We start from the raw sequence: 20,616 nt of genomic DNA on the forward strand, positions 1-20,616 counted from the left end.
TGGGTTTTTTTTGTGGCTACATGATTGTTGTGATTCTGGCTTTACTGTAACAAAGTGCCATACTTTCACTTTGTAACTTTAGCACCACTCTTGTTAAAGGAGACATAATTAAGATTCTGTCTGTTGAGTATCTTTTAACTGAACTCATCACCAGATTGGCTGTGTTTGGCTCTGGGTGTCCGATGTGGCCACTAGTAACTCTGGGAACTAACATCTCTGAGGGCCTGTCAGCAGCCTAAGCAGTAATAGCCTATTTGATGTGCTGCAGAAAAAGTCATCAGTTGTGCCAATGTCACTTCTTTCTGCAGTTCTGTGCCTTCACAGTTGTCTGTATGACAGCCAGCTTTTCCTGTGTGAAATCAGTACTCTTGTGTCAATACATCCTCTACATATATGTCCTCACTGCAGGAAAACCTGCAGGCTTTTTCCTGGGCTGGAAGGAAACCACATGCATGAATGTACAAAGTACAGCTTCAACACACTTTTCTTTCCCACTGATATCTGTAATGTTTCTCAAAGCCATTTTTAACACAATTATTAACAAGGAAGTTATCTATCGCAGTCCTGATCACTACTGGAGCTGTCAGTGCAGATCAACACAAACAGGTTCATCAGCATTTAGAAAGTATCACTGTGTCAGGTCACCAGTGACAAACTGAAACTGTGGAAAAGAAAAACAGTGTTCTAGTATCAAGCTTCACAAGCACAAGATGGGTATTATTGCCTGGCAGTGCTGGGAGAAAGCAAATAGAAATAGTTTTCATTAAAAAGTATATTCAAAATACTTACAATGTGTCCCAAAGGCAGTAAATATGCTTACCCATCTGTGATACAGGAGTAAGTGTATGCCCCCCACAAACCCCCCAGAACTGCATTGAAAAGCCTCCATAAACTGTGCCAAAAAGCACTTCCAGTTGAAAACATTTAGCAACATAGAGGTATGAGAAACATTCTGCTCTTCTATGAGTTTGACAATAGTTTTGCTGGGACTACAAAGTTATTTGGAAGGCGACTATTTCAGTAACAAACTGATGAACATCCTAGGTTGGAAAGTGGGCTTCATATGGAAGGATAATTACCAGATTTCATAGAAAAGTAGACACCTGATTATCCCCTTGCAGACTGGCTTTGCCAAGGATGGGAGCAGAGAAATGTTTGCCTTCTGTTCTGCTGGTTTTCTTAATTTTGGTGAGAGAATGCTTGCTTAGGCAAGTGAGGAGAAGAGCCACATGGCCTTGAATACTTAGTTTCTGTAGTGATGAGAATCCTGAAGTGAAGGCACCTAACAGCCGCTTCTGAGTGGCTATGAACAGGCAAAGTTCCGTATGTTTCTCTCTATATAGAAAATAAGTAAATATATAAAAGGCTCTTTTGATATGTTGGGTGGAAGTCACTGTAGTTCCTATCTAACTGCCATAATCTGCCATGGTGTCCTCTCGTAAGTGCTCTCCTTGATACTATACATATGCAAAAAACAAAACCACAAAAACACAGAAACAATATTAGCTGGAACCATTCAGAACCTTATTGAAATCACTTTGAATCAAATTGCAAAAACAAATCTTCTCCAAATCTAAGATAACAAGGAAATCTCTAGGAGGAGGAGACATATGGCAAGTTTCAGATGCTAAAATTTGGACATTTTGAGGTCAAGCAAAAATATTTTTGTACTTTTCCATAAACCATAAAACGACTGAATCACATTCACTTAGAGCTTCCCAAGAGATCTGGGTGGACCGTTAGGGGGAAAGACAGATGGAAATAACAAATTTGGAAAAAAGTCCATCTGGTTCATCAAGATCTGGCATTATTGCTCCTATAGATATACTTTCTAAATGCAATCTGGTCTACAACCAAAGTGCACTGATGCCCAATGGTTTGGGGGAAAATAAAACATTCAGACAAGAAAACTACACATACATAATAACACTACAGGAAAACATAACCATTCCACTCCATGGAGCTTCTGTACCTAGTGACATTTCACTAGCTAAAGTGCCTACCTAGACATAATATGATGATTAGTACGCCCCAAATATCACCGGCCCATCTTTTCAAGAAATTTTACTAATTGGTGCCCAAGTTGATAGAGAGAGAGTTTGAGAATCTGAGAAAATTATTTTCACTGGTATGAGAGAGAAAACATAGCCAGAGGATCACAAGAATGAATGTGCTATGGGAAAGCATGTTTTGATAGATGGATATTTTTACTACCTTTTTACAGAACAGTATATGCAGCTCTCTTTTACTGGCTGTAGTGTAAAATGTACCACCCTGAAGCTTTATAGACTTCCTATTTTCAGTCTTAATTAGAGTCCTGAAGGAAAGGAGTATTCTTTTTACTCTCTTTCCCCCACGGAAAGCTGAGAAAACCAGTAGTTAGGCTTGCCTAGTAGAGTAGCAGGCAGCCTCCAAGAAAAAAGAAGAGCAGAAAAATAATCTCTCCCAGACTAGCAATTTCTGTTCCCCAATAAGGCAAAAGATTGGGAAGAGCACAGTTTCTAACCTCTCTTGAGCTGACTTAATTGCTATTCCTCTTTTCCCCCACGTCCAACACCTACTCTCTACCTCTTCTGCTTCAGCATCCTCCTCTCCCCATCCTATTCCAAAGGCCACCTCTCCCTCACCTCCTATTGAGATGAGCCTTCTAATGGCTAATGCCTGTTCTTCCATGGGTGTGTTGTGTGGTCACTGACAAGTCTACTGTCTTTTAATTTGCAGAAGATGACCACTTAAAGGGGCAGTCGTGCTCAGCTATGTGTCTGTCAGACCATGTAGGAATGAGCAGCAGCAACAGCTAGGGACCTCATGAGAACGGGGGCAGTCTGGTAATATTTTTTGCAGAAGAAGGAATACGACAGAATGAAACGTAATCATTTGTGCCGGCACACAGTTCGGCTGTTGTGCAAATTACCTGTCTGCTAATTTGCTAGAAGTGAAAATTGTAGTCCAAAATGTGGTTAGATGTAGCCATTGAAGTGTCTAGAGTAACAGCAGACTTCTATTTTTTACCCAATATATGAGCACAGAAAGAATAGCCTGGCCCTCTGAGGCATGAAAAAGAACAAATTAGAATGAGGATAAAACAAAATAACACAGATAGTGAACTTGCGGTTGCAGCGGTTTCTCTAATGCAAAGGGCAGATTAGGCCTTTATCAAGGATCTGATTTGCCAGAGCAGAAAAAAAGGAATTCTGAAGACTGCAAATACACTCAGTAAGACAAAGAGTAAGGCTCGTTTAAAGCCAATGAGCCCAGTTCTTCACTCTCAGAGCCACTATCCCCAGAGTAACCTAAATAGGAGCATTGCTCATTTGTGCCAGCATGCAGACAGTGAAAGGATACGTGAGTCCCTGCCACGCAAAAGAACTCATGGCAAAGGAAATGGAAAAGAGCATCAAAGCAAAAGATTTCTTTGCATCAACACTGGCAAGAGAGCACCATACGTACAATGTAAATACAGGGTCAGCCTCCTGGAGACCTGCAGATATTTTTACTGAATTAAGTCAAAGGCAGCGTGAAAAAGAACATCTGCAATTCAGTTCTGTGCTTCTTTCAGGAGGTGGGGGCAAGCCATGTTTCATGTACAATGTTTCAGCTAGTGCTTAGCACGTGTATGTAATAAAGTGAAAAGGAAAAAGGTCAAGAAAGAGCAAGAGACTGGGAAATCTTGACTCTGCAGAGCAGAATCATTCTTCAGCTAAGAACTAAATTAGAGAAATGACAAATTTACATCTTACCAAATAGCTCTTGAATGCATAAGAGTACATACACAGAGAAAAACAGGAAAGAGGCTCCCTGTTGGGCTAATAAGAAGTGTCATTATGCCCCTCTTCAGTGCTGCTGTTCAGTAATACCTGTCATGTGAAGGATAATAATGATAAATTTCAGCAAAATGAACTCTGAATTTATTTTTCAAGTGAAATAACCCAGTTTTCTAGAACATTGGTTGGGAGAGTTCATAACTATGCATGAAAATTGTAGTGATTAGATCGAATTTGAAAATGTGCTCAGTAGGGCAACAGCATCCAAATGCCAAGATGTAAAACTGATCACTTGAATGCAAATAAATCCCGATTCATCAGGTTCAAGCATTTGAAATTACAAGTCATTCTGTTCTAAAAATCAGGACTTTTGATATTAATAAATTTAGGATTACTTTTATCACTCTGTTGTGTTGGATATTTTAGGATTCAAATGTTCAACCTCATATGCCAATCAAGATTTAGAATGTGACTTTCTATTGGTATATGTATTTTAGAGATAGAAGAAATTTTAATAATATCAGAGAAACTTGGATTAAAAGAAAAATACCAAGTATCTTGAGAGTTCATAGGAGAGTCATATTTCAGTATCTCTAGATAGCCACAGATGATTAAAAGGTCTTTGATCACTATATCTGGGCCCTACTAGTGCTTGAAAATGACATTCCAAAAGGAGTCTTTTAATAAGTGGTCATACAAATCCTTCTGATTCATGGGGTAAAAAAAAGTGAAATTAAATTGAGGATCTACTGGGGGGGAAGGGGGAGTTATATATGCACAACTATTTCAGAGAGAAATCTGTATTTTAGAGATGGCAAATAAAGGCATGGTGGAAGATATTTTTCATAGAATTCAGATGAAACACTGTGTTCCCACAGACTTTTACAATTTATTTGCTTCAAGAAGTGTGTCTTGTCTCCCTCTGTAAAAAAAAGCACACCCCAGTCTAGACACTGGCATAACCTAAACCCTACACATGCACGTGCACACACTCTGTCATACTCAGCAAGACTTCAGAAGAGCATCAATAAGGTTATTAAGTCAAGCACTCAAACACTCGAAAACACTCATATTCTGTTTCCCATGAAGCATCAATTTAATTTCCCATGTGCTTGCAGTACAATACAACACTAATTAAATATTTGCTATTTTTTCCTACAAAACTGTAGTGTCATTCAGTGCATTAGCTAAACTGATGGCCAGAGCGAGTCCTGGGCATGATCTCAGACTCTTCAGTTCTGCTGTGTCCTATGTGTCCTCTGTACCAGTGCTTCTATCTGCAGGTGTCCCATAACTTCTCCTCCCTCCCACTCCCACTGCCCTCCTCATGCAGTTTTCCAGCTTGCTCATCTCCTCTCCCCAAGGGGCTCCCATTACCCCTGCTGCCTGCAAGACTCGAGCATAGGAAATGCCCTACTTAAAAACTTTGGGGTGGGGTCTTCCTCTGCTGCTGAAACCACCTGCACCTGTCTCCAGTCTTTGATCTTTGCATGGAAAGTCTTCATTCTTCTGTCCTGCTCTGAGGTCCAAAATTTTCTATTTTTCTCCTAATATAGTTTGCCTCCTCCACCTCCCACATGTGGAATACTCACATGGGATACACACTTCTCCCTCTGTGCTCCATTCACTTCCCTGTTCAACACTGCTGGACGCTAACAGTACAGGAACTGAGATGAGAGCAGAACTCAAAAATTAATAAATATGACATGTGATGAACTAGTACTGGGTTCAGTACTTGGCCAGCTCTCCTTAACATGACAATGTGAAGAGAGGAAGATATGGTTCAAATAACAAGTCACCACATGCCAAATTTCAGGTCCATCCTCCAAAATATGGATATATTTGGATTTCTCTGTAGAACAGTTAAAGTGTTTTCTCAAGCAGAAAAATACATCCATTACCCTCTACCCCTGTTTCCAGGCATGGAGCAGCCACTCTGGCCACCACAGATAAACTAAATCATTAAAATAGAAACAGACTATAACAAAGTATTGAAAATATTTTGTGCCCAAAATAATAAAATACAGATGTAGTAATGGTAAATAAATTATCGTTTAATAACACAACAAGGAAGATTTCAGCTCAGATAGGTTTTGGCACAATCATAAGTAAATGAAGAATACTTTTTTGTACTTCTTTCACCAAGGGATCCCAAGTGTAGAAAGCATTACTACAAAACTTTATAATATTAATAATTTCTATCCAGGTTTGAGAAAGGACTGTAAGAGTTGAAATTTAAAAATTAGTTGACTGTGTCTTGTATCATCTGATAAAACTGTATTCTTGACAGCTGAGTTGTAACCTCAAATATCAATCAAGACAGCAAATCAATAAAATGAATAAAGGTGATTACTCAGGTTATAATTCCTCAAAAACATGTATGCATGAAATACTTTACCAGGAAAATTTAGTGGTAATTCCACTTTGGCTGAAAACTGGCTGCCTTCATTGTTCTCACAGGTACTTGCTATGAGCTTATTAATTTTGAAGCCAATAACTTTAATGACTTCTCCTGTTGAGAGGGAGCATTCATTACCAAACATCTCATAGATGGAGCCTGAAAAGAAACACAAAAGGAAAGAAAAGCATTATTTAGCTTTTTCTCACTTTGTCAAGTGTCCTTACATCTTTGAGTGAAAAAAAAATAATACTTAAACTATGTGAAATAATACTTATCTTGTAATAATTAACCTAATTTTTATTTACTTTCTCAGGTTCATGATAAAAACCATCTTGTGGCTTCAGTGACCTCTCTATCAGCTCTATGTGTACACTGTTCTTAAATGCATGCAAAGAGAACAAGGTCTGAAGAACCTACATTTCCAAATTATTAGACCAAAATGGAGCAAGGTAGGGCATAGGATCACCTGGGTTGTCAGGAGGTGTCTCCTGAAACCAGCAGGCAGTGGAGCTCAGGCACTAAAGGTGCCTCTGCACAGCACAGGGCCTAGCATATCCCATAGGAAGCAACAGACTACAGCAGGAGACAAAAACCCACAGACCCTGGAAGGTGCCCAGGGAGAGGACAGGAGACGTCAAAGTGCAACCACCATTTGAGCTTCTTGTAGTAACACAAGACCTGAAGAAAGTACAAGAAATTGGGAAACTGGCAAATTAACAACGGCAATCCCTGTCTCATGTTGAAATGAGCATACTGATTCTGACCTGGCAGCAGAAAATTCCTTTTTTATCTGTGATGTTCAGAACATTGAGAACAGGAACAAGGCAATCCAGCCAAGCATTTCAGCACTTCCTCAACAAAACCTGGAACTGTATCTTGTCCTGCCAAAATCATCTCCCCCTTCTCCATTCTAGTTGTGGTCAGCCTTTACTGTTTCAGAAGCAGGTGCACAGGGAGAAGAGTAAAACCAAAAAACTGAAAAGCCAAGCTTTGCAGAAGAAGGAAAATTCCTCTTGGTCTCTGCAGGGGATTAGCAGAAGCTTTGGGTCATGGGATCAATTAACTATATATAAAGATGATGCAGTGAAGAGACAGTGTTCCATTTGTAGATAGAATTGCATTGAACACAGAACATCAGAAATGTCAACTCTAATACTAGCTTCCATTCTTCTGTGCATTTCCTCCCAAGAACTTACCAAGATCTGTCCTGAAGTGATGTGGATGAGCCCCTTCTGAAGTCTCATCTCAAAGTTTCATTTCCCTTGTGGTGAGAAACATTGTTCTAATTTCAACTCCCAATGCATTGGTGAGTGTATTAATTTGCTCTCCTACTAATACCGTTCAGCTACTTAAAATAGTGTTTTTCTCATTTCCATTTTTCCCTTCCCCAAAGGGTTCTCAGGGTTAATTTTGCCCTTTGCTTTACCTCCTCTGAGAAGACAGAGTTTCCTGCACACAATTGCTCTAAGCCCTTACTTGCATCCTGTTCAGTTTAAAGTCTCGTCTTTTTTTTATTTTAAGCTGGGTGAGCAGAATGGTATCAGGCAATGAGAGATATTTAAAACCTGACCTTTGGCTACATAGTTGCAATCAATAATTGTAATGCCTGTACTGAAATAACATCATTGCCAGCTGAACTCCCTTCCCTAGGAGAGCAACACTCTTTACTCCACAGTTCTCCTTGCAGTTGGGGAGGATGGTGGGGAGAAAAGAAAAGAAAAAAAAATGCTTAGTGCTTTTTTTTTTCCACCCAGGTGTCGCACCAAAAAACCCCAGTTATTAGCTGACTGATCTTCCTAGTGATCATTCAAGAACAATTCAGTCCTGAACATAGCCTGGGCTGATAAGCATCTCTTACTGAGTCTGGGATCTATTTATTAACTCTGCTGAAGCACTTGCAAATGACAAGCACTTGACTATCACCCTGACCTCAGCCGAAGTCACTGGGAGCTCAGTCTGAGCATAACTTACTCTTGTTTTAGCCTAAAGCTACCCAAAGCCTCAATAGAGCACCAAAAACAACAGGAGAATGACTGGGAGTAATGCTGAGCAACTGGTTAAGTGTGCTCTGTCGTGGATACATGTCCAGACAAACCTGTGCAATGTTTTCAACAGTTGAGATGGACACCAGAAAATCCTCAGCTTCCCTGAAGAAGATACAGTGTTTTAACCCTCTGGAGAAGGAATTTTTATTTAAAAAAAAGAAAGTAAAAAACCATCTGGAAGATGCTTTTTGCAGGCTGGATGGGGCAACATTCCCTGGTTTCTCTTGCTGAGGGCCATATACAGCCTTAAGGGTTCTGCTGTACTTAGGTTCCAAAGTAACACAGCAGGCTTTCTGCTGCACACCAGGATGATGACTAACTCAGAGACATTCTGGATTATAGTGCCACACATATATCAGACAGTGCCAGGTGAAGAAACATGCTGTTTAAGCACAATTTCAACAATTCTGGTACTGAGCAGAAGACCAAGAGAGCTGCTGCCCTTTAACAAAAAAAGAACAATCCGGTTTTCTTATTGTAAAAATAGTACATAGTTGTTTGCTCTCTTCAGTCCCTGAGCAATCCAACACAGACTAACGCAGTTGTCTCTGGATATTGCTACAGCTCCCATCAGGAGGCTGGCTGCTGCTAATACAGATCATGAAGTGCCATGTCTACTCACTTTTTTAATGCCTCTAGGGATAGTGACTCCACCACTTCCCTGGGCAGCCTGTTCCAATGCTTAACCACTCTTTTGGTGAAGAATTTTTGTTCCCAATATTCAAGATGAGCCTACCCTGGCACAACTTGAGGCCATTTTCCCTTGTTATGTCAGTTGGTTGCCTGGAGGAGGAGAAAAACCCTCACCTCACCACAACCTTCTTTCAGATAGTTTTAGAGAGTGATGAGGTCTTCCCTTAGCCTTCTTTTCCAGGCTAAATTTCCCCAGCTCCCTCAGCTGCTCCTCAGAGGATTTATGTTCAATCCCCTTCACCAGCCCCATTTTACTTCGCTGGGCACACTCCAGCACCTCAATGTCTTTCTTGTCGTTCTTTCACCGCCTCTCTCAGGGCTCGGCCATGCAACCAGTACACCTGTCCAAGCTGTGGGCTGCCAACTTTTCCAAGAGAATGCTGTGGGAGACAGTGCCAAAGGCTTAATGAAATCTGAGTAGACAACATCCACAGCCTTTCCCTCATCCACTAAATGGAGCAGTTAAGGGGCTAAAGTTCTTAAAAAAATGGTTATTGAAGAATATTTAACCCCTATTTCAATCTATATCTGCAACAGAGTGATACCACAAAAGCCCCCAAGAAAATTAAAATCAAGGTAGCTCATTGTCTTACCATCAAAGAAATAAACATGGGTACATAATCCACTGGCAAACAAAATGCTTTGTAATACTACCAGTGAAAACCGTAGGATGGTACTTTTCATTTGTAGAAGTTGGATAGATAGATCATATAACCATGAAGTTATGGAGGTATGCCACCACATTTTCCATCCAGTTAGAGACATCAGAGACCAACCTTCAATAGCTTATCAGTAGTAAAATGTATATTACCAGATGTATTTGAAATAGGCCAAGAGGTTGAAAGATTATGAGGGTGAGTAGTCGGGTGGATGATGGCTCACAGACTGAGACCATGATTGCAGAAACCTCATTTTTATTGGTACTAGTATTAAAAAAAATAAATAAAAAAAATTTAAAAATTAAAATCTGCCAGCCACATTTTTGGGGGTGCAATTGTACAGAAAGTATTGATTTTAATTACATATTTGTCTGCAACTAGATTGCTTTGGTCCTGATTTTAGCCCTTGCTTGGCAGTTTGCCTGGAATAATACAACGAAGATTACATTCAGACAAGAAAAATGTTACCTAGGCATTTGCTGCAAATATTTGTGCTGATAAAAGGGAGCTGAAGAAACTGCATAGCTTTCAAAAAGGAAAATAAAAGTTCTTTCTCCTTTAAAAGCCATGATAATTAATCTTAAAATATTTTGAATGTTCCCACTTTTTGACAATGTGACCCTGAGAGATTTTACTTCAGCTGTGTAATGTGGACCCCCTCACACAATATATTGAAAAATAAAATTAAAATTAAAATGCACTTTTTTAACATTTATTTGTTGTTGCACAACAATAACTTTGGTTTTCCCACTCAAGTCACAAAGAAAATGCAACTCTTTGAAAATGTAAATCAAGTAACCTTGAGAACAGAATCTTTTGATTTGAGAAAGATGTATGCAATATAATGCAAAAAACCCCAAACATTTTAGCAGAGCCCAGAATAAAGCAGCTTATTTACAGTGATCAAACAATGCTCCTGAAGGCTGTAATTAAAGAGCTTGTGTCTTTGAAACCACCTTTTCTGGAATGCTACTTTGTTCAATAAAAGTCACATTTATATCCTTTCATAAGCTCATCTCTAGTTTGCCAATCTGTGTTAGTAACTGCCATGATCAGATCAAAGCAAGCACCACAACTGGTTCAATATCTTTTCCCTCCACCTTTCCTAAAATGTTAAGCAGCCACACCACCATCCTCCCTAACATAAGCCCTTTATTTGATTTATTTCTCATTATAGGTACAATAAGAGCATTTTTGTATTAAAAACAGCAATATGAACTATAAATACAGTGAATGCCTGAGATGGAGGATGTCATTCTTCATGTCAGGGCACGTGACAGTACCACCGAGATAAATATTTTATAACACAAGGTGGAACAATAAAATATCTCAGTAATACATTCCTTTTTCTTCCCAGCAGCTTGGAGCTGCATTTGGTGACTACTCTCAGAGTGAACCCTTCACTGCTGCTGACAGAAAGTACGGCTCACCATCAGGCCCGTGAGTAAACAGCAGCAGTACATCACTGGGGTGGAGCTCCCTTTTGCCTAATGCCTCCAAGACTTGACTATGGTGGCACAGAGGATTATTCAGCAGGGGTGAAGCTCAGGCCCAGGCTGGCTGACTCCCAGTCTCACAGCCTGTCTGCTACAGGGTGCTGCTAAGCACTTCCAAGTATCCCCCATTATTTTTCTCCTTTTTCTTTCTTTTTTTACTTTTTTTGAAAAAGACCAAGCTTTTTTCCTAACAAAACCAAATTACTTTGGAGGCCAAACACTAGGCATTGACTCCCTAGTCTCATGAGTTTGAATCCTTGAAGGAAAATATTCTCCCTTTCATGTCCCAGTAACACTCACTGAATTCATTGCAGCTGGCAGACTGAGCAGTCTTTGAAAGGAGATCCAAAGAACCGTGAACCTGGCTGCTTAGCAGGGAGATGAAAGATCTCCCTACATCTCCTGAAAGAGTAGAACTTTGTCCCCATGTCCTTTTCCCAGTGCTCCTTTCTCCACTATTAAGTTGTCATCGGTTGCCCATATGGGTGCTGTCTTCACTATCAGAGGTGACTCTTGTTTCAGGGGCGGGTGAAATGGTTCTGCTTTCACGTAAAGGCTCACAATAGCCCATTTTCCCCTACAACATAGCTCAGCTGAAATCACAGTTTTTTTAAGGCTTCTGCAGGCTCTCAAAGTAATATGAAGGGCATAATTGATCTATAATTAGTGCCAATAAAAAAGATATCATTCTTTATGGGCATTATTTGGGGGTTAGCCAATTGTTCAGTTTATGCTCTTTGGCAAGAAGAGAGAGCTATTTTAAAGTTTTAGGGAGGAGAGTTTTGCTTAGTCATTTTAATAATTGTATACTCTGATTAAGCAGAAGGAAAAGCCAACAATTTCTGATGTGGAGACGTTAGGCGGCTTTTCTTCCCAGTCACATACCGCCTGAGAACCAAAGATGCTCAGCAGCCTGATGGATTTCCTTCACTAAACTCAAATAGTCTAACATCTTGTAGGGAAGAGGCTGGAAATCATGCACAATGACAGGCAAAGGAAGAAGCATGCCCCAGCTTCTCTCTCTAACCCCAGGCTGTGAGAGAGGCTGCAAACAGGATAAAACACCTGTACGGCTTTAATCCACCCCTCTCTTCCAACAGAGGAAGGTGCCCCCATTGAGAATGGCAGAGCCCAGCTTCCCAGTGCCCAGATGGTGCTCCAGATGCCTGAGGATAGCAGTGGTCATGAAGGCAGTGTGAATTTGAGTGGAAGATCCTTTGTCCAGTGGCAGAGAAACTTACTGGGCTTTCTAAAAACTCTTCTCTCTTTAACAGGTCCCAAGCAACAAAAATCTTTAACTTTGATCAGTTTGGGACACAAATCTTCCAAAAGACTTTATGCAAAGATGCATCTTATCTAGATCATACCTACTTAGGCTGCAAAGGATCTGATTTTTGCCAGCACAAAACCATCAAAAAACAAAAGCCATTAAGATTTATCTTTTGCCATATAAAGTCAAACTTTAAATGTCAAGCGCTTTAAGCCATTTCAATCACAATGGACTTTTAAAAAAAAATTACTTCTGCAGTTTCTGATTTATTCCTTTCCTGATAGGTTTATGGCCCTTTTTTCTTTATAAATGCATTCTTCTGATTCTCATCTATCCAGAGTCTCACGCACTGCATGTGGCAGCAGAGCTTTATGCGTGCAGCACCCACTAAAACGGAAAGAGCAAGTGAAACCACAGCTCCCAATGAAACACCTTTGGCCTTTTATTTGGGTTTACACAAATGAGTCAGAATTTCTACAGCAGTGAAGACAATGCCCAAACCTGATTTTGAACAGCATTAGTCACTGTTATTGCTGTTCATGATTTATTTAGTCTTATTAATTTTCTTTACAGTGTTAATTACTTTGAATTAAAGTATGTTTTTTCACATATATGTTCAACAGAAAAACTACATTTTGTTGGACTAGGCTTAGGAAGGCTGCTCAAATTGAGTTGCAGGAGCAGGTCAGAGTGCAGAGCACTTCACAGGTGCAGTCCAGAACCGGAAACATGTTTAAGCATCTTCCCCTGCTGAGATCAGAGCATGATGCTCCTTGTGCCACTAATGTGTGTCCAAGGGAGCTAACCAGAAACAGTGGACCTGGACAAATGTCATGTTCCTTCATGAACAGATTACCAGGTTCTTGAAGAAAAAGTTTTGTCACGAAAGTCCTGTAACTCAAAACCAGTGTGTGGTATGGACTTGTGTGTCCTGGGATGTTTATCCCAGGATCTTCCCTCCTATGCAATTTAACATAGTTGTCCCTTCATCTTTCCAGAGCCTGAGTTTGTGAAAATTGTCTGGGTTCTTTTATAGGCTTTTTATAGGTTCATGGGAAAGAAAACAGGGCCTCTCCTGCTGCAGACCTCCTCCTCACATCCCTGGAGCCCAAGTGCAATGACAGCAGCGGAGCTGTCTGCTAGAGGAAACCATCACATCAAGGAGCTTCAGCAAGCCATGATAAGCAGTTGACCCCTGCATTGAGACAAACCAGGCAATTTGGGCATTCTGCCTACCTCCTGAGCCATCCATAGGGAGGCCCAAAACTGAATGTCACAGAAAGAAAATCCCCTCAAAGGAGATTCTCAAATCAGCTTCATCCTGAGTGCCAGCTACCCAGGGTCAGATTTTTCTCACTGTGTCTGGATGACTCATTCCATTGAGGGCAGCAGTATGAATAAAATGAGCAATACTTGACCCATAAAAGTCAGGGTTTGTTCTCACATTGCATTCACTGAAGAACACTTTCTTTCTTGTTTAGAATAAAACAGGCTTTTGAAGCATCTTGAACAAGTGCAGGAGAGTTTCAGTGGTTTGTATTAATAGAGAAAACTTACCAACATGATCCAGCTACTGACCACAAAAGACAATCCAAACTATCTGTTACTCCGGCTGTACTTAAGGCTCTTGCTCCTACTTGCTCAATCAAGAGGAACAGAAACAACTGTATTCAAAGGAAAACATCCTTCCATTTTTTGATAGGTTTGGCTTCTCTATCTTTAAAAAAAGGACACAAATTAGTAAGTGAAACAACTGTACCACAGGTTTTACCAATTTTGTGTGCAGTTCTCCCTTGGCATGCACTCCATGGAATGTCCACCCAGTAAATGTAGAGACCATTTTTAATGATATTTCACCTCTGAGAAATACAGCCCTAGCTATCTTCATCAAAGCTGTCTATGCTTGGCCTCTGTTTAAATTACTTGTTACTTTTTGTAAGAAAAAGTAGCTTTATTAATCCTGAAGAGGCAGTTTGCTTGTTCTGTTTGTACATATTACAGACTGCATATCCTAGCCTTCATCAACTCATTGACTTATCACACTTGATAAGGGAGCAGGATTTGTTCTCTCTAGGCTTAGAAACAGTAAAAAAATCTACCCTATGTGATCATTTTCTAACCCTTAGTGTTGAGAGATATTTCTTGTCTAAATTAGGACTTGGGGCAGCTGAGATTGGGTAGATAAGAATTCCTTTTGTGTTCAGTTTGCCTAGCTACAGTAACAGGGTTAACAAGACTTTTTGAACTCTGTTGATGGCCAGCAGAACCCATCACTTCCCTGAAATGCTTGTAGAAATGCATGCTGGAAAGATGCCGTTTCCCAGTCACAGAAGCAGAGAGAGTGAAACTGAAACTGCAGAGACAGCAAGTGACAGTGGATAAACAGCCAGCAAGAGGAACTATGAGTCATGTTGGTTTTAGTTCACCAAAGTGAGTTTTGAAATGGAACTATTCACCCAAAGGGTTTTGTTTGGCATTGCCTCTCACGCAACTGTCAGAGAGCACTAAACATCTGCCCAGAGGAGGTATCCCCACTTGTCAATTCTAAGAATCTTTAGATCCCTTAGGTCTGGAAGGACATTAACCAAGGATGTACATGTGACCCCATAGTTGCCTCTTCCCAACATTTTTTCCCTGCACAGACCTGGCACTTTTCCTGCACTCCAGAGACAGGAGTACCACAGCTACAGAACGCTGCTTCACTGCACACCCAGCCTGAAGATGTGGAGGCTGCTGGCTTAGCGTTCCCTTCTCCTCAGGGGAGTGCAGAATTTCCTAATATGTTTCACAGGCCTGCTGTAAAAGAGGGGATGTCCTGAAATTGCAATTTACACAACACACATGCTGTTTGCAAACAACTGAACTGCACAGCAGAGCTACAAACTCTCCCTGCACTCTGGCAAGTCCTAACCCCTGAAGAAATGGGGAATACCACTACTAATGTATGTGTGTTTAGGTGGAGCAAGAATGGGAAGACTGTGGGTAGCCTAATGACAAGAAACAGCAACAGAATAGATGCCTTGAGCGGTTCTTCATTTTTCACAATTAAAGTTGGCACTTTTTACTGTTCTGCCACTGGTTAAATTAAGCCTGCAAAATATTAATTCAAATACCCATAAAGTAATTATATCAGTATTAAAAAAGACATAATTTTTTCAAGAAATAAAGAATAAAGATGAAAGCCCACACTTGCATGCTATCTGTAAAAATCAGTGGTCAGACAGTACTTACCTTACTAAGTATCAATATTTACTAAAATGTTCAAAGAAAGATATTTGATCAATCAAATTGGTTCCCAATGGAGATTCAGCAATTTAATTTTTTAATAACTTATTCTAATGAGCTATTAAATTGTCATGTACTTCAGTCTGCACTGTAGTTCCTTTCTAATCAGTGCTGGTTACCAAGTTATTTGTATCTGGCAGACTTGCTTTCGTTTTATAATCATCCTTCCTATTCCCTTCAGAGATTCAACAGTACAGTCTAGCTTCTGTAGCAAGGACATTATGTCTGCAGAGTCCAAAGCAGCTGCCCTGAGAGGTATCCCTGGCATTTGGAGAACTACCATCTCCTTTCTTCTGTGTTTCTATTTTCAAATCAGGGATGACAATAATTTCTCTACTTCTGTATGGTCTTTCGAATATGATGATGAGAAGCATTTCAGAAGAACTCAGGGCTGTTACTAACACCCCACATTTCTGACTCTGCAAAGCATCAGGCAGTGGTAGGTGATGGCTGCAGGTTGGGTCTCCGACAATGAAGCCACACACAGCTTGAGGAACAAAGGGAATAGGAGCATGGGAGTGTGAACAAGCTCCTCAAACCTTGACTATCCTGCCTAGAGACAAACTGGTAAGGCTTCAACCAACCCTGAAGTCCAGGTGTAGCATGAAAATCACTGACATCACTCAAGGATATGCTTTCCTCTTCTTCATGCCGAGAACAGAGATATAAACTTCCTCAGAAAGGTGCCTAGATCATAGTATTCACTACCAACAGCAAAAATGCAACTGTCCATAGCTTTTCTAGCTGAAAGTACTCCACATGGAAGCATGGTCTATAAAGTTGTGTCTATTTGCAGTTTGGGGAACTACAGTTAAATACATCACATCCATTAATATCAGCAGGAACATAATTTTTTATAGGCCAGTAGAGAGACTAATGGTAGAATGAGTGCACACGGCATATGTTTTCTACTTGCTCTCCACTGGGAACAGTAGCAGGCAGGCTTGGGTCTGCAAAGAGAGACCCAGATTGTGTTTGGTGTAACATGGATATAGAATGGATTCTTTCAGAGATGTTACCTTGCCAAAGGCAAGTAAATTCCTACTCTCTCCCTGGAGCTTGACTTTGCAGCTTCTAATAAAAATACCTCACCACATGGAAAACATCCATCCTCACAAAGCATTACACTTTCCTTATGCTTCCAGAGGTACTGAAAATCTGTCAAGAACTGTAAGGCTAGTTTGCAAGTCCTATATTTGCAAAATCATTAGACCTAAGTGCAGTGTGTGGAAAATGTTACTTCCAGATAGAGTAAATGGAGAGTTTCATCCCCACAGAGCACCGGAGAACAGTGAATCAATTACACTGTGCTGTCGTCTTATCACGGGGCTTGCTGTAATCTTTGGTTGGCTGCTACAGCTTTGATGTGGCAGCTCTAATGGGTGCAGTAGACCATAACTTACTCTGTTAGCCATTCTATGTACCTGGCTAAGCTGATATTAAGAAACTTTGCCCTTTTTGGGGGAGGTTGTGGAAAGGGGAATATACATTAACATTTACATATATAAAAATTCTTCCTATTTTAAATCCTTACAGAGGAAAATTAATTATCCCTGGTGATGGATCAGTTACAAACAATCACATGTAACACTTTACCAATCGATCTTCTCCCTCACTATCTGCATGTTGTGCTGAGAATGGTTACAGATTCCTATGAAATCCCATTCCACAAAACCACTTAGCTGACCACTTAGCTGTAGCCATTTGGGAGCTATTACAATCAGTGCACAAATGCTCAGATTTGGTCCCCGCAGCCACAGCAATAAACCCATGTTCCCTGCCGATACACTTGCCATTACCCACACCGTGATTGCTGGTGTGCTGCATGGGGTAAGAGAGATCAAAAAGATTGTTGCATGGGCAGAGGGATCTGCCTGAGGAAGGACTAAAGAGTGGCTGTCCTAATGGAAACTTGAAGTACTCAAAGTGGCCCAATCTCCTGTTTAGCAATATAACAGGAGTTACTTCAGACTCTCTTTGAAGCACTAGTCTTGCAACAGAAGATGTAATATAAATCATAATGCAATCACAGAAAAATGTGTTCACCCCAGCTGCCAGGTACAGAAGGGAGCAAAATATTCAGGAGAGATCTGACACAGACAGAGAGCTCAGGGAAGGAGGGAGAGAAAGGAAGGGAGGGCCTGGCCTGAGAAGACCTTTTGTAGCCCTAGACCCTGCAAACCTATCAGGAACCGAATGCTTCAAGAATCTCAAGCTTCCTCTGAAGCAAGGAAGAAGAGGAACCCACAGAAGCCTACTACAGGACATTGGTTTCTCTAGGTACTTGCAAGTATTCTTGGGATATGCTAGCTGTGAGGGGCAAGGAGCCGAGTAGAATGTATCAGTCTTGCTTGTTGTATAAACCAGAGACTCATACACAGCTGTCAGTTCTACACGGATGAGAACAGCTGAGAAGACACCAGGAGCAAAGGACAGGAAGAGGTGGTGCTGCTGAAGACCAAAAAAGCATGAGAGCAGCACAAGGGCTGTCACTTTTTAATGCTAGTATTCTCAGGTCTCTAGAGCACATACCATCCCCTCCCAAGGGTAGTCATCAGTTAATAGACTTTTCCTTTCACATGTGGGGAATTGCTGCAGAATGGTCTGTGGACTCACCACTGTTTTCCTCCTCATGTGGAAGGGTTTAGACAGTAAACAGAAGCACAAACTGAAATACTCTGGCTACAAAAATGTACTGGTATGAGTTTTACCATCCATGAGCAACAGGATGCAGACTGTAGGTACTCAGAAACCTGCAGACAGCTGGGTCACTTTATCATAGAATTTTGTGTATATATATATATACATCTCACAGTATTTTGTGTACACATATACTTACATATATACGTATACATATGTATACGTATGCATGCCTACATGTATGTATGCATACAACTTGTTGTCATATCTCTTCTGCTTCCTAGCTGTGTGAAAAGAGACATATACAGAGACTACTCCAGCTTAAGGAGGTGATCTTCCATTTTTTAGTTTTAATTCTACTCTTCATCACTTAGGTGGTAGCTTTCTTACCAAGAACCTATTTCAGCCACAGCTGTTGGACCAGTTTAGAAGATAAAACTTAAACAGGCCAATAGCAAAGTTCAGAAAAAGACCATTTTCAAAGGTTTCTGGTAATTTTAGCTAATTTTATTTCCCAGAACGCTTTTCTATGTATCAGTATTATTCATAGGTAGTTTCCAGAACAGCCAGGATGGGCAAACTGGAGTACATGGACAGTACACTGTCATCACAGATTCAGTGTGCCCTTTCCCATTTCCTCTCTGCCCAAAGAGACTGTTGTCATGGAGGGAAAAATCACCCACTCTGGCCACAGCTACTGATTGCCAGTCAGAATTTCCATGGGTACCTCCTCTCTCCTTCTAATATGGAGCAGCATGGAAATATTTAGATTGATGTAAAGATAGATGTTGTGGATCCTGAAGAGGGTGTTTGGCTGAAGCTGAAGCAGACTTCAGCTCATTTCATGAAGCCCTCTCTGTTTTATCAGTTGGACCCCAATTTTTCCCTTTCGGTGGCATGGAGGTAACTTTCTTTTTCTAGGCTGATACATGGGCTTGACATGATATCTTCACTATCATTGAACAAAGTCCATACCCAAACCAAGAGCAGATTTTCCCCTCCAATGCAAGCCTCTTTACCACCTTTTGAGTGTATTTTGTGCACAAGCAGAGCACTAAAAGCATCATAAAAATAGATCTGCAGCAGGAAAACCCAGTGAAATATTACCCCTGTGTTGCTCCTGTCCAGCTCATACTGACCCCTTTGCATTGTTGCACACCTGAAGTGCCCCCAAGTACAGGACAGAATTTCAGGAAAACTTTATGGACCCTCATGGTCACTTTCCAGACTCCCTGGTTCTTTATTTCTGAGACAGAAGGTAACTCCCCATGGCAGCCCCAGAAGTGCAAGCTGGATTTAATCAATTAACCTCTGTGAAGTGATTTGCAGTTGCTGGATTGATGGCTCTGTGTAAGTGCAAAGCAAATTCATGTCTTATTCCAGTACTCTTTCCAGGATATGATGAGTACTAACTGCATTTTCATTTTCACTGCCAGTGAGAAGACCGAATGCACACTGCAGCAAAGACAGTTCCAAAGCCATTGAAAAAACATTCTTCAGCTGGGAGGAAACTGCTAGGAGACAACTCCATGAGCATCCTCCCCTCTGCCTTCCCCACAATCCAGTCCAAAGGGGGACCTGATGTCAAACACAGGCTCGCAAACCCTGCCAGAAAGCACTTGATGCTCACCTTGACAATAGATGCCTGACTGGATTTGGAGGACCCTGGGAAGGGCTCTGAGGTCCAGAGAATGAATGAACTTCTCCAGGGAAATGGCCATGGTCCGCAGCACTGTAGCATGTGGGTTTGGCACGTAAAGACCAGTGAAAAGCTCTGGAGGCAGCAACACTCTCAACCTGGTGCATGCTGTGCTTGGGAGCACCGCAGCAGAGGGGAGGAGTGGTATGGGGAGGTGCTTCTGCTTCCTTCCCTCTCTGGCTGCTTCCTCCCCTGGGTGCAGCTGGAGTGGGGTGAGGCAACTGGTGACCCTGTTGGCTGGCTCCGGTACCCACACCCAGCAAGGGTCTGTGCCAGGCTGGGAGACGTGGGAGGTTGCTGTGGGTACTGAGCTCCAGAGGGGGAAGGGGGATCTGCTACAAAACTCCATTTTGTCAGTGATGGTTATTGACCCTGTGAAAAGAAGATAATGAATATCAGCCCTGCCTAGAGTGGGGGAAAAACCCACCATGTCTGGGTAGGGTTTTGTCAGTTTGTTGGTTTATTTTTCCTCTTGGAACACAGCAAAATAGTTTGGTGTTTTTTTGCTTCAAAACCATAAATACCCTTTGAAGAAAAGAAATTAACCACTTTGCTGTCTTAAATATTTCATCTTGATTTAAGACATACAAATAGAATACAAATTACTTCATCCTGTAAATGGACATTTAAACACAATGCTGCTAGGCAAAATGGCCAACATTTT

The 20,616-nt window shown here is 41.1% G+C and overlaps 1 protein-coding gene across 3 annotated transcripts in view; it reads right to left on the minus strand.

Moving 5' to 3' along the window:
• The window catches only part of THEMIS (thymocyte selection associated), an 80,968-nt gene extending 60,903 nt beyond the window's left edge, over positions 1 to 20,065 (minus strand). For all 3 annotated transcript variants that reach the window (XM_048299663.1, XM_048299660.1, XM_048299662.1), the window contains exons 1-2: positions 19,884 to 20,065; positions 6,163 to 6,321 (exon numbers count right to left, since the gene is read on the minus strand). In XM_048299663.1, the coding sequence (XP_048155620.1) occupies positions 6,163 to 6,321; positions 19,884 to 19,974 (250 nt within the window). In that variant the 5' untranslated portion in view covers positions 19,975 to 20,065. The remainder of the gene's footprint in view (positions 1 to 6,162; positions 6,322 to 19,883) is intronic.
• Positions 20,066 to 20,616: the final 551 nt, after the last annotated feature.

Source organism: Corvus hawaiiensis, chromosome 3 (genome assembly GCF_020740725.1).
Source record: "Corvus hawaiiensis isolate bCorHaw1 chromosome 3, bCorHaw1.pri.cur, whole genome shotgun sequence".
Lineage (NCBI taxonomy): Eukaryota > Metazoa > Chordata > Aves > Passeriformes > Corvidae > Corvus > Corvus hawaiiensis.